This window comes from Trachemys scripta, chromosome 25, assembly GCF_013100865.1.
Source record: "Trachemys scripta elegans isolate TJP31775 chromosome 25, CAS_Tse_1.0, whole genome shotgun sequence".
Classification (NCBI taxonomy): domain Eukaryota; kingdom Metazoa; phylum Chordata; order Testudines; family Emydidae; genus Trachemys; species Trachemys scripta.
Window position 1 is genome coordinate 5,482,703 of NC_048322.1, and position 13,897 is coordinate 5,496,599.

At 53.2% G+C, this 13,897-nt stretch overlaps 1 protein-coding gene and 1 long non-coding RNA gene across 2 annotated transcripts; both read right to left on the reverse strand.

Annotated features, from left to right (window-relative positions):
• Positions 1-1,832: 1,832 nt before the first annotated feature.
• Positions 1,833-6,145, reverse strand: LOC117870080. Its single transcript, XR_004643898.1, has 3 exons — positions 5,929-6,145; positions 2,356-2,407; positions 1,833-1,924 (listed from the first exon to the last, which is right to left on the reverse strand). It is a non-coding gene; the product is annotated as an uncharacterized LOC117870080 (long non-coding RNA).
• Positions 6,146-7,377: 1,232 nt separating this feature from the next.
• Positions 7,378-13,869, reverse strand: LOC117869931 (maestro heat-like repeat-containing protein family member 7). Its single transcript, XM_034757028.1, has 6 exons — positions 13,605-13,869; positions 11,175-11,339; positions 10,442-10,597; positions 9,920-10,042; positions 9,201-9,300; positions 7,378-7,718 (listed from the first exon to the last, which is right to left on the reverse strand). The coding sequence occupies exons 2-6, from the start codon at positions 11,286-11,288 to the stop codon at positions 7,378-7,380; spliced, it is 834 nt and encodes a 277-aa protein (XP_034612919.1). The 5' UTR covers positions 11,289-11,339; positions 13,605-13,869.
• Between the last annotated feature and the right edge of the window lie 28 nt (positions 13,870-13,897).

Sequence of the window (13,897 nt, forward strand, 5' to 3'; positions counted from 1 at the left end):
TCAGGGGTCGTTGCTGAAGATCCCACACCACTTTTTGCCAGAATTGGGGGGTTACCCCCCACTCTCCTGGCTAAACACCCCATGTTCAAAAATCATGTCATGTCCCCCCAAATCATGAGGTTAATAAATCAATAAATGATTTGCTCTCTGGTTTTTGAGCCTTTGAAGTTCACATTTTCAAGTATTTACCCACAGCCGTAAAATCTAGAGAGACTCACTTGAACGAAAGGAAGAAGAAAGCTGAGATTCTCCTTCAAAATGCCCGGCTGAGTTTTCGAAAGGAAAGGCTGAACTTGCTCCACTGTGAGCCAACAGGCACCACTTGGAACTCCAGCCATTGATCAGACTACAGCAGGTCCCCCGGTTTTGCCCCCTGCCCCTGAAAGTCAGCATTAGGGCTGCTGACTTTCTAATCACACAAAACTGAACACCCCTGCCCTAACCCTTCTCCAAGGCCCCTTCCATTGCCACCCCATCACCGAGGCCCTGCCTCGCCCCATCTCTGAGGCCCCACCCCCGCTCACTCCATTCCCCCCGCCCTTTGTCGCTCGCTCTCCCTCACCCTCACTCCACTCCCTCATTTTCACCGGGCTGGGACAGGTGATTGGGGAGTGGGAGGGAGTGAGGGCTTCGGCTGGGGGTGTGGGCTCTGGGGTGGGGCCAGGGATGAGAGGTTCAGAGTGTGGGAGGGGTCTGGGCTGAGGCAGGGGGTTGGGGTGTGGGAGGGGACATGGGCTTTGGGGTGGGAGTGCAGGTTCTGGACTGGGGCCAGAAATGAGGGGTTCAGGGTGTGGGAGGTGGATCCAGGCTGGGGCAGGAGGTTGGGGTGTGAGGGTGAGGGCTCCAGCTGGGGGTGTGGGCTCCGGGCTGGTGATGAGGAGTTTGGAGAGCAGGAGGGGGGTCCAAGTTGCGGCAGGGGGTTGGGGCGTGGGTTTCAGGAAAGAGTTTGGGTGCGGGATGGGGTTCAGGGCTGGGGCAGGGGGTTGGGGTGCAGGAGGAGGTTAGGGCTCCAGCTGGGGGTGTTGGCTCTGGGGTGGGGCTGGGGATGACGGGTGGGGGAAGGGGTTCAGTGCTGGGGCAGGCAGTTGGGATGCAGGGGGGGGGGGGGGGGGGGGGGGGCTGGGGGGGCAGGGTAGGGTGTTGGGGGGGTGCAGACTCTGGGAGGGAATCATAGAGTCATAGAATATCAGGGTTGGAAGAGACCTCAGGAGGTCATCTAGTCCAACCCCCTGCTCAAAGCAGGACCAATCCCCAAGCTTGAGGGGGCTCAGAGCTGGGTCAGGGGGTTGGGGTGCAGGAGGGGTTTTGGAGTACGGGCTCTGGGTGGTGTTTACCTCAGCCGGTTCCAGGGAAAGGGCGACATGTCCCTTGGCTCCTAGGCTGAGGCGCAGTCAGGCAGCTCTGCACGCTGTCTCCACCCTCAGGTGCCACCCCTGCAGCTCCCATTGGCCGCGGCTCCCAGGCAATGGGAGATGCGGAGCCAGCGCTCGGGGTGGGGGCTGTGCATGGGGCTGCGGCCGTCCCTCCATCTAGGAGCCGAGGGACATGTCGCTGCTTGCAGGGAGACGTGCAGAGCCAGGTAGGGAGCCTGCCAGCCCCACGCCAACCGGACTTTTGACAGCCCAGTCAGCAGTGCTGACCGGAGTCGCCAGGATCCCTTTTCGAGCGGGTGTTCCGGTCGAAAACCGGACACCTGGCAACCTAGCCAGGATGCTTGCAGCCAGCAAGATTCCTCTACTATTAAAGGTGCAGTGCCCAGAAAAGAGAAGGCCGACATCTCAGTCACATGGCTACATGCAGCCTAGTGCACAGTGAGGAAAGTTGGCCGCACACACTTGGAAATCAGCAGCAGCTCTATTATGCAACAAACAACTCTATGCCATGTTAACTCTGGCCCGTACTTCTGTGACGCTTGGAAAGGCTCCTATGAGAGGGGGAAAAAACACAGTAAAAACAATGATCTTCAGCTATATATTGATCTTCCAAACTCTCCGTTTCTATCCATCCAGCTTGCATCTAAACACTCTACACTCATATTAAAACGACCATCGTTTCCACCTGAAAGGACCACGTTTCCTGCCCCTCTAGCGTTACAGGGGTGTACCCAGGGCCGGCACAACCCATTAGGCAACCTAGGCGGTTGCCTTGGGCGCTAACATTTGGGAGGCGGCGACCGCGGCGGCCGGATCTTCGGCTGCCCCCGTTGTCGTCGGTAATTCGGGGGCGGGACCTTCTGCCGCCTGTCGGGGGCGGCATTTCGGGGGCGGGACCTTCCGCCACCTAGGGCGGCAAAAACGCTGGCGGCGCTCCTGGGTGTACCTAGAGCTGTAGTGCACGGCCCGTGTCTGTGCTTACCTCGCTAGTCCTGGAACAGCTCCTCGGGAAACAGCACCTCAGCCCTTCTGGCCTGGAATAGGAAGAGGAAGGATTAATCATTCAAACACATAACAGCCCATGTCACCGTGGGGCTGAAGGGCTCCTGCTACTCAGACTGCATCAATGGGCACAGAGACCGGCCATAATCTGATTCGCTGCAAAGGGACCTAAGAGAAGAAAAACGTAGGGGAGGCAGAGCATCAGCGCCACCCTGTGGTGAGTGGCTTACATGACTAGTTTCTGCCTTACTTTTTTGGAAGAACAATACAAAGTCCTAACTAAGGGGGAACTGTTTCCTTGCAGTGAGCCCAGGACAAATTCCCACCAGAGGGGCTGCTGCTGGGCTAGGGTGTTAACTTGGACCCTGACTTCCTTTGCAATCCCCAAGCCTCTTCAAGCGCAGTCAATTAGGACTCCAGGAACAGAGGTGGTTGCGTTGGGTAGGTCTACACTTGGGGCTATTTCGACCCTGCTAGCACGGGTGTAACAGCAGTGTAGATGGTGAGGCCTGGCTAAGGCAAGTAAAGGGACGCTTGAACCCTATGGCTATGCACCCTACATGCCCATGCAAGGCCTCCTGTGTCTACGCTGCTATATTTAGTAGGGTAGAGTCCTGCCCCTTCCCCGCTGCCAGAGCCTTTCCCCACAGCAGTGAAAGATTCCAGTGGGGAAAGGCTCTGGTCGGGGGAGGCAGTGCGGAATGGCACCGGCAGCTCCCCGAGCTGAGCCTGGCTGCCCTCCCTACCACAGCCTTTCACGTGTAGCTACACGCACCCTACGTGCGGACGTAAGTGTAGACAAGGCCTTTGTGTAATAAAGGACAGTGCAGGATGGAAGAGGGACAGGGTCAGAATTTAAGGATCATGGAAGCTTTTTTTTTTTGTTAGCTGCTGTATGGAGATGGCTGCTGTGTTCGTAAAGGGACCCCTGTACCACAGAAATAGCTCAGGGTCTGGGACAGGGTGTCACATTTTTCCTTGTCCTTCTGCACCTCAAAACTTTTTTTTTTAAAGACTTCTAGTCAAATCCTGCAGTTGGGAGCCCAGTGTGCAGTGCACACAGCCCAGCTACACACCAGGGGTTATTGTAATCAGCGACTGCCCCAAGCCACATCATTCAGCTCTGGCTCCGGATCCAGATCTCAGCGTCCCCACGTCCACTAGTGCTGGGTTTGGGGTTTCCAGTCTGAGCCCATCTCTCATTGCCATGATCATTTCAAAGCCTCGGCCAACACACTCCAGTGTCCTGAGTCACTGATGCTGCAGGGCTAGAGATCCTCAGCTGGTGGGAATTTGCAGAGCTCCATTGCCGTCCATAGCGCTAAGCCAATTTGCACCATCCGAGGAGCTGGTTCTTGGAGTCTGGTACTGACTAGTGAAGGACTCGCTATAGGCATTAGCAGACTGAATCAAAACTTGAGTTCCATCCAGTCCAGGACCCCATCTCTGACAGCAGCCAGCACCCGATGGTTCAGAGGAAACTATCAGAATCTCACAGTAGCAGCTGTGGAAGAATCTGTCTCCCAGATCGGCTTTCTACAGATCTCTAATAGGTCTTTGTCCTTATTCTCCCCCAAAGCGGAGTGACGTTAGCTCAGGAAGGAACAAAGGTACCTGTTCTAAATAGAGTTCAGCCTGAGAATTAGTCTGAATCCAATATGCTGACAGGCTGAAAAACATGAAGGGCCCAGCCGGCTCAGTAGTGCTCTGCGCTTTCCCAGCCAGCCAGGTCCTTCCTGCAGCCGTTGTTCAGAAAATAGGGGTCTCCTCAGAATCGCCCTGGGCTCATGTGCGCATGGTGGCTGGGGTGGGAGACTCAGTGGGGACAAGAGCCAGAGTCAGTCCAGAGAGACTGTAGGAGAACTACGCTGCGAGCTGGACTGTCCCCGTCCCAGGCAAACTGACAGGCTGCTTTAATGGTTAACGTGGTCTTGCCTCCAGCTTTCCTGTCTTAGTTTTAAGCAATTGTCCCGGCCTCCTGGGAATGTGAATAACTCCCGTAGGCTTGCTGATCACCGGGACCACACTCGCCCGGAGCCTTCCCCTTGCCATCAGCTCCCTCACTCCGTGCCCATAACTCTCCTCTAACAGTCCAGGGACCAGTTATTTTGCACTTTGCTGTATTTTGTCTAGAGTCTCCTCTGTAAATGTGTGTGGGAGGGTGGGGGTGGGGGAGGGATGAGAATTGCCATATGAAAGGTGGAGAGAAGAGAGCTTGTCTCTAGCTCTACAGAGCTTTGATCTCCTTGCTGTGATTCACACCCTTACTGCTGCGTAACAGAGGTGAAGGAGGCATGGCCCAGTCTAGTGGCACTAGCCTATTTCAGTCATGAGGTCAGAGGTTGCTGTGCTCTGGGTTTATCCTGCCAGCCTGGGGCTGGCCAATCACTGTACTGTTATGTAATAAGGGTCCCCTGTGGAACGCATAATGAGCTACCCAGGGTCAAAGGTTACTTGGTCCGTCCTCAGCCATGAATTTTAGCAGGCGGATGCTGCTCCTCCCTCTTTTCTCCTGTTTGTGGACTTCGGCGGTGCCCAGCAGTTCATGTGTTGGGGGAATCAACAAGGAAAAAAGAAGTTTAGCAACAGCAGAGAAAGGGGAACCCTGGATTAGCTTTATTCCAGCTCAAACATCACACTATTAATGATGGAAATGGTCTCTGCTCTGTCCTTTGTAGGGCTCAAAGAACACATTCTCTTCTCCATGGGCCTGGGCCAAAGCCCATTAAAGACATCAGAGAGACTGACTTCCGTGAGCTTTGTTTGGATCAGGCCACCTTGAACAAAGAGGGGTTGGACTCATTCCTGCATCACTAGGCTTAGCCTATAACCATCTCACTGTCCACTATTTCCTTTGACTGACGGGCTGGTCTCACCCTCACTCAGATCCCGGACTAAAGAACTGGACCTGGGGAGTTTGTGCCCAATATCCCCCACCTCCTCCCTCTCTACATCTGAGGGTCTCTCTGATGAGTCCTTGCTGAGGACTGTCAAGTCATATTGCCCAGGCCTGATCTTCTTTGACTAAACACCAGGAAATACGGGCTTCCAGGGCTCCATCTGTGTCTTTGCATTAACCAGGTGTATCTTCCTGCCTCATTTAACTATCAGGCTCCTCTGATCAGCGAAACAGCAGAAAAGCTTCCTGACTCAGGACACAGAGTAACTCTGCTGCTCAGTGCAGCATCTGCCAGCCTGCCAGCCTTAAGGCCCAGCCTGTGAGATGGTTCTGCAGATCATAGGCTCAGTGCAACAAAGAGAGCAGTTTTCAAGACGTCTCACGGGAAATCAAATGCAGTCACAATCTGGGAAATTACCGAGGGACTGATGGCTGAATGCTACGCTATTTCCACTATTCCAGAGGGATTTCCTCAGAAGTATCTGGATGATTATGGTTTCAACACAATCCCTGCCTTTTACATAAACCCCAGGCCACCCCACTTACAGGTCAAGAAATGAGGATGCAAGGTGCCCCAGACATACATATGGGGCACTGCCAGTTGGGACTGAGCAACGCTCTGCAATCTCAGTTCAACAAGTCAACAAAACTTACCTCAGCAAAGAAGGCAACTGAGGTGAGCGTGTGCTTCTTCTTGCCCCACTTGGGCCTTGGGCCTGAAATCCTTCCCTCTCTCATGTGGGGCTTTGGAACATAAATACCCATGAGTAACAGGGACAGCAAGCTCTACAGAGCAAATCCGTACGGCAGATGGTAGAAAGAATAGCTTATACTATCTATCTATCTGTCTATTTATCATTACATGTTAATTCACTTACAGCAGCTAGGCTTCCCCATTGTAGCTGAATGGCTCACAGTCAGAAGCTGGGATGTATCTGTTGAGGGGCTGGATTGTAGGATGAGAGTCCATGCATAGGCTCAGGCCAATGTCTTCCTATGTCACTATCCAAAGTCTGGCATTAACATTCATATTCAAGCATCTAAATGAGTGGATTGATTTTCAGAGGAGCTGAACAGCCACGGCTTCGGCAGATTCGAGTGAGAAGTTCTTGGTATTCAGCATTTGAGAAAGGTCAGTCCATTTATTTAGGTGCCTGAGTGTGGCATTGCAGCCTCTGTCATGGGTCGTTTACAATGAATACGGAATCAACATCATCTCGGCACGACAACCAAGTTCAGGATCTAATCGAGCTGTATCCTCTCTGTACTGCTGTACAGTTGCGAAACATTGGGACTGCGCCACTCAGAGTGGGCAAAGCTGGAGGCTTTCCACATAAAATGCCAACGTTGTATATTGGGCATAGAGTGAAAGGACTTCATTTGTAAAGCAGATATTTATGGTCGCTCCGGTCTACAGACTACTGGGGCCATTGTCCGCAGATGGCGTCTTATGCTTTTCAGACATGTCGCGAGTATGCCACAAGACGTTCCGGCGAATGCCGTTCCTTGAGTGGCTCGTAACATCCGAGAGACAATTCGACCAATCAAGGGTTGCAGGCAGCCCAAAGGCAGGCCCCCTATTACATGGGTGCCTCAAGTCTATTCCGACGTTGGGCTCTCGGCCCGTCAAGCACAGGAACGGATCAATCGTGAACAATTGCTGCGGCCGACCGTTCGGCTAAGCGTTGAAGAAGTATGGATTTAGGTACATAACTTTTGACATCCATGTTTGAAAGTGCTGGCCCAAGTGTCTAAAGAAAAGTGAGATTATATAATGTCAATGGATGGAGAGATGAAGGGTTTTATTTAACTGTCCAAGGGGAACTAGAGGCCTGGATCATACGAACAGCCATATTGGATCAGACCAGTGGTCCATCTAGCCCAGCATTCCATCTTCTGACAGTGGCCAGTGCCAGATGCTTCAGAAGGAATGAACAGAACAGGGCAATTTATCAAGTGATCCATCCCCGTCATCCAGTTCCAGGTTGAGAGAGCAAATGCCCTTGGTTTTACACTAACAGTCTTGTCACCTTTTTGTTTAGCTGGAGCCAGTAGCCGTCATTCTGCTGAGTACTGGGGTCACTTAAACTCATCCCCAGCTGCCTACATCTCATGGGGAACAATGCACGTAATTACCAGAGGATCATGCAGGCACTGGCTTCGGGCCTGGGGTGGTGGCTCAGCCAACCTCCTCCAGTCACCAACTTCTCTGTGCCCTCCTGAGTCCCATAGGTGGCTTTGGGAAGGGTCCGGGCCACTCAAGAGAACTCTGTCAGGAGCATTTTCCCTCTCCTCCTGGCCGGTCAAGCAGCAGAGCAGGTTCCTGAATCTAGCTCCTAGGGTCTGACGTGACTGGTTTCTGCCACCATCCCGAACTTGCTGAATGGCCCGTGAGACACTGACACGGACAGAGGAATCCGGATCTTGCTTCAGGCCACTGAGAGCTGAGACAGAGAGAGGAAGCTCAGGTCAAAACACATATCGTATTAGCATGCCCTAGCACCTGCACCATGGGCCTCTGTATCTTCCACAGGGGCGGCTCTATATTTTTTGCCACCCCAAGCACGGCAGTCAGGCGGCCTTTGGTGGCATGCCTGCGGGCGGTCCGCTGGTCACGCGGATTCAGCAGCGTTTCTGTGGGTGATCTGCCCGTCCCGCGCCTTCAGCGTACTTGCCGCCGAAGCTGCTGGACCGGCGGTCCTCCCGCAGGCATGCCGCCGAAGGCTGCTTGACTGCCGCCCTCACGGCGACCGGCACGCCCCCCCCCACCCTCCGTGGCTTGCCGTCCCAGGTACGCACTTGTTGCGCTGGTGCCTGGAGCCACCCCTGATCTTCCACAGCAACTAACTCCTCCCAGATGCTCTGGACCCACCAGGGCTATCAGTGTCATCGCCATCTGATAACCCCTTAAGTCCTCAGTGACATCTGCCCTTGGCAGCACCATCTTCCACTGCATTCTGGGGCATCCACCTCCTTAGCACCGTTTCCATGACACATGCCAGGGCCTCTCACCCTGCCTGGCATTTACTTTCTCCTTGTAAAACCTTCTGGCACCTGGAGATGGAAGTGACTCCTGACATCAAAGAAAACAAAGCTGGGACTGATGTCCAGGTTCTCTCAACAGCTATATCTGGCCACATCTAAATTGAACTCAATGCAGCAGCATGGCGGGGGAGTTGCACTTTTTCATAGACTGGTTCACAAGTGGGAGGGATAGCTCAGTGGTTCGAGCATTGGCCTGCTAAGCCCGGGGTTATGAGTTCAATCCTTGAGGGGGCCATATAGGGAAATGGGGTTTAAAAAACAAACAAACTCTATCTGGGGATTGGTCCTCCTATGAGCAGGGGGTTGGATTAGATGATCTCCTGAGGTCCCTTCCAACCCTGATATTCTACAAGGAGCACAAGCTCTCCTTCCACATGCAAACAGAGCCATGTGGCAACTACTTACACGGAAGTATCAGCTCCTTCTCTTGCCTGACCAAGGTGGGCTCTGAGCTTTGAACAGTGCAACCTGGAACGTACAATGGAAATTAATCTTGCAGGAGTTTTCACCTCCCCTGGGGCTCCCTTTTAAAAAATGTCAGTCTTTCCAACAAGCAAAACAGCTTTCAAGTGGTCCCTGGGATAATCAGACAAGTCCACAAGCTCCAAGACAAAGAGGCTCATGTCTTGGAAGATACAGAGAGCCTGATTGCCAATGGCTATGGTATTGTTGCAGTCCCACAGGGATTCCAGTGGGTGGAGCTGGAGGGTAGGGTTGTAATTTGCTCCAGGCCTTTTGATATAATCCTCAGCCCAACTGCCTCAAGGGCAGGAAATCTAGACACTAGGATCCCAGGGGGTTAATTCTTGCTGCTAGTGCCCTCCAAGCAGAACACGGGACAACCTCTCAGATAGAAGTTGCTTAAGAAAAGTAGTGGTTACCGATAAAGATGGCTGCTGCCTGTCGTATTGGAGCCTGGGGGCTTTGGAGGTGATCCAGACATTGGAGCAAGATGTCAGATACGTTCTTGAGCTTCAGCACCTAGGAATAGAAACCAAAGAAGTTTCTTGTTGCTGGGGCCGCAGGGTGAGGAGAAGAGAGATTTCATCTGCTTGGCTTGGAGGGGTGGGAAGAATGCAGCTCCCATCTCCATGTATCCTGGGGGTGACCATCTACATGCCAGGCAGTCATTAAATGACCATTTCAAAGTGTCACCAGACATATTGCTGGTGTCTGAGCTGCTGGCACTGCAGGGCTGGAGCCTGGCACTAGAGAACACTGAAGCCCGGTTGTATGGGCTTCATCTGGGGAGGACATTAGAGAGGGTGCAGAGCATAGGAAATACGGTGCAGAAGTGGCCAATGGGCTGGGGTAAGGTGAAAAATGGGGACATCCAGTTTCCTGCAGGATTCAGAAGGCATTTTTGCCATCAACTGATTCTTTATGTTCTGAGCTTTCACCTCCGTACTGAACTCCTGGCCAGGTCTGGCTGTTCAGATCTGACAGGCACTGGGAGGAGTGGGGGAGCTGGGTGTTTCTAAGAGGAAGCCAGAGTGCACTATGCTAGTACTAGACATGCAATCAGAGCAGTGAGTGAGGGAACACGTTTCCGGTCCCACATCTAGAAGCAGCACTCACGAAAAGCCGATTGTTCACTTACAGAGTGCTGGCAGATCTTGTCCACCACCTGGGGATGGGTGTGCCAAGCCTTCTTGCTGTTAATCTGCTTAGGACAAGACCATCCCAGGAGCTGAAAACACCCAGCCAAGGCTTTCTGACACCTCTGCAACACAAGATGGGACAAGGAGAGTTTGCATCATGAGAAGAGCTGGAATCTGTGGTCACTCTGCAGTGAAAAGCCAGCTGAAATGATCAACGAGGGAAAGGAATGTGGGGGTCACATGGTATCCTGCTGACCCTTGGTGTCTCTTTGTTTCTATTAGTGGAGGCTCCTGGAGTTTGATCTTCATGGTGGCTGCAGTTCAGTGACTTAGGAAGTGGCTGCTGGGAGCCATAAAACATCTCCACTTGTGTGTCCATTGAAGGCCAGGGAACTTGCTTGGGTAAGCGGGTAGGGCTGAGATTTTTCACTTTTGGGAGGCGGCTCTGGAGACAGACCTAGCAGGAGAGCTGGAGCAGTCAGGGCCTGCTGCACCAGGGAGCACATGGCAGCGGGACTCACCTTGCCCACGTCAGGGTCCTCGTACTGTAAGTGAAGGAGCAGTGAGACCAGGCTGCGGGTCACTTCCTCCTGCAGCAGGGGCTTCTGCCTCCTCTTCACTGTGTTAAGCAACTTTGTAAAGAGCATGATGGTAGCAGAGCGCACCTGGGGTCTCACCTGTGATGGACACACAACCATGAGGGGAATCTCACAGAGGGAGCTTCACACTCTCCTTACAGGGTGAGTTCGGCACAATGCAAACCACAGATAGGGGCCAGTCTGACTAATAACTCCATGGTCTGCCCACCCATTTGCAGAAAGGTTTGGGTGGAGGGACAGACAACACAGGTTAGGACAGTGGTTCCTAAATTTCCCTGGAGGCCTCCTGTAAGTGCTGATTCCATCCACAGTGAAGGGCTCTTTGGAGGGTTTCTTTAATGGGTTCAACACTTTCATAGTTTCATAGCATTTAAGGGCCATTCATTCATCTAGACTCCAAAGCACAGGACATTACATTTCACCCCATGACCGCTACATTGAGCATGTTAACTTGAGTTAGATTAAAGCATATCAGTCCTCAGGAGACCAAACGGTTGCATGCCACACACAGAGAACACGAGAGACCAAGGTGTCACCAATGCCTGAGGCCCAGGCAATGGCTCGGAACTGATCAGGTCAGATATGCCACCACTACGACTCCAGAGTCACAACACTGCCTGGCTGGGGAAGGGCAGGTCAAGAGCCCCTGACTTACAGCATCGAGTAAGGGGATTAGCTTCCTGGCCATGCTGGTGTGCTCACTCCCATCCAGGCTCTGCAGAAGGTTCTGAACAGCTGAGATGGCCTCCAGAATACTCCCATCATCCATCTCATCTGAGCCCCAAAGGATGGCAGGCAGAAGGGCCTTGACTTGTTCCACCTACACACACACACACGGGGGGAGGGCTCATCAGATCTCCCAGCCCTCCAGTGAGTACAAGCCACAGTGCCAGGGCTGTGTTTCTTCTACCCCATGGCACCAAGTCAGAGAGAAGCTCCGTCTCCACAGTCGGAGGCGTGGTGCTTTAGAATCGATGGGGATGCCTGACGAGGCAATCAGTGAATCCTAACCCTGTCCCGGGTCGTTCTGGTGTAGGGTGGGCAAAGCTGTGGTTTGCTTCGGGGTTTTTCTCGCTTTTCTATGTGCTATTCATTATTATTATAGCAGATGCTGGCAGTAATCTCCATAGTTAAGGCTGGTACACAGTTTCCATTCTAGTTGCTCCTTTTGATACGCTTCTAAAAACATTCCCTTTTTGGATGGAAATGTTCCATGCTGTCTCCCCAGTCAATTGTGATTTTTTCCTGGGGAGATTGCGTCTCTGAGCTGTAGGACAGTTTTTCCACTTACAAACAAACAAACGAAAACTTCTAGCCACCTTCTTTTCCCATGCAGACAATCCCCCAAATGGTGAAACTTGGGGAAAAAATCAAACCTGGCCCATGGGGAGTCCTAGGTGAGAGCTGAACCCTCTGCAAAGTTTGAGAAACTTGGACCTGTGCAAGGCATTGAAATATCATTTGGGGGCAGGGTCACAAACATTCTTTAAGAGAGTGCTCTGCCTCTCTCAGGGCCAGAGACTTTGGGGCCAGCCAGCCCCATGCATTAATCAGATGCAGTGGAGGAGGAGAGAACGATTTTGGGCTGTCAGGAAGGAAGGGGAAGCAGGAGGGAGTGGCTCCTAGAGTACCCTGGGAGGGAAGGCAGGGGGAATCTGATGGGGGAAAAGGGCCTCCAGGGAGGAAGCCTTGGGAAGCAGTCCTCCCCCAAGAGAACAAAGAACTCCGCAGAGCTTGGGGGCAAAGAGCTTACAGAAGGGGTGCCCAGGAAGGGAGCCAAAGTTAAGTTTTCTTATGTTTACTAAGGACAGGGTGGAACCTTTGTTGAGTGAGCTCAGAAGAGGAGATGTGGTAAGGGCAGAAGATCCTGTTTCTGATTTTTAGTCTGTTGGACATTGTCAGGTTTGATTCTGAGGGTTTTATCTTTGGCCTTCAAAGGCTTGTTTGTCTTAATAAATGAGCCTGAATAAGGGTGTTATTGAACGAGGTATTTGTGAAGTCAAGCCGAGGAGGGGAAAACTGAGGCAAGTGCTGCAATGTTGGCTCTTGCCACTGGAGGGGGCGATGAGACAGGGCCCTGTGTGCTCGCTAAGATCTTTAGACCAATCAAGGTCTTCCTTTGTAATAGCACCAGGAATGGTCTCTCCAAGAAGGAACAGGAATGCTGCTGGGGTAATTTGCATGGGGGAGAATTAGGGTTACCATATCTGAACTTTCAAAGAGAGGACACTCCATTGGGGGGGGTAAGCCCCGCCCCCTAGCCACTCCCTCCCACTTCCCGCCCCCTGACAGCCCCCCCAGAACCCCCGACCCATCTAACCCCTCCTGCTCCCTGTCCCTGACTGTTCCAACCCCTCTCCACACCCCTGCCCCCCTGACAGCCCCACCAAAGCCCCTTCTCCAACTCCCCGGCCCCCTTACCGTGCCACTCGGCTTAGAGCAGGTGTCTGGCTCCACGCCCCAAGGAGCGCACCGCCCGAGTGCTGCCGAGCGGCGTGCTGAGGCTGTGGGGGAGGGGGGGAAGCGGGGAGGGGCTCTGGCCACCGCTGCCAGCCCCGCCGCCGCGTTCCCTCACAGGCGCACAGCCCTGCCCCCCAGCGCTGCCAGGCGGCGTGCTAAGGCTGCAGGGGACGGGGGGAGCTGGGAAGGGGCTTTGGCTGCCGAGGCCCCAATGCGAGCGGCGCTCGGCCGCCCTGTCAGCCGCTTTTCGGTCGATAAATAGCTGACTGGGGGAAAATCCCAGACATTTTTAGATTTTTAGAAATCCCCCCAGGACGGCTATTTAAAGAGCGAAAAGCCGGACATGTCCGGGGAAACCCGGACGTGTGGTAGCCCTAGGAGAATGATAACGTCCACCTGAAATCCAAGCAGTAAAATCCCATCTAAAATACTCTCCGAGGAAAGATCTGCATTGAGGGGCCTTTGTGATCCCTGTTCCTGCTGGGGAAATGGAGGCACCGAAAGGGTCAGCAAGTCAGCAGCAGAGGTGGGCTCAGAACACTGTGCCTCACTGCCTGCCCAGAACTCAGTCCACTGGGTCACAGCCACCTCGTCGTTTTCCATTTAACCAAGCCTGGACTCTCACCTTCCCTGGTTGGGTTGCCAGGATGCCGAGTCCTCTTAGACCAAGTGAACGGAAAACTGGGCTGGGGTGTTTTGTCCACTCCTCGAGACGGTCCAAAGTGTCTGGATGTGGGAGCTTCTTGGCCTCTTTGTAACACAGAAGCTGAAAACAACACAGAGCGAATCAGCAGCAGGGTGCTTACCGGAAAACTTTGTGTGTCGGTTCTGTGGAGAGGCATCATAACCTACATGTTGTACCGTCCATTGCTATACATCAGCCCCACTTTGTGTGTGACACCCAGTCCTCCCACTGAC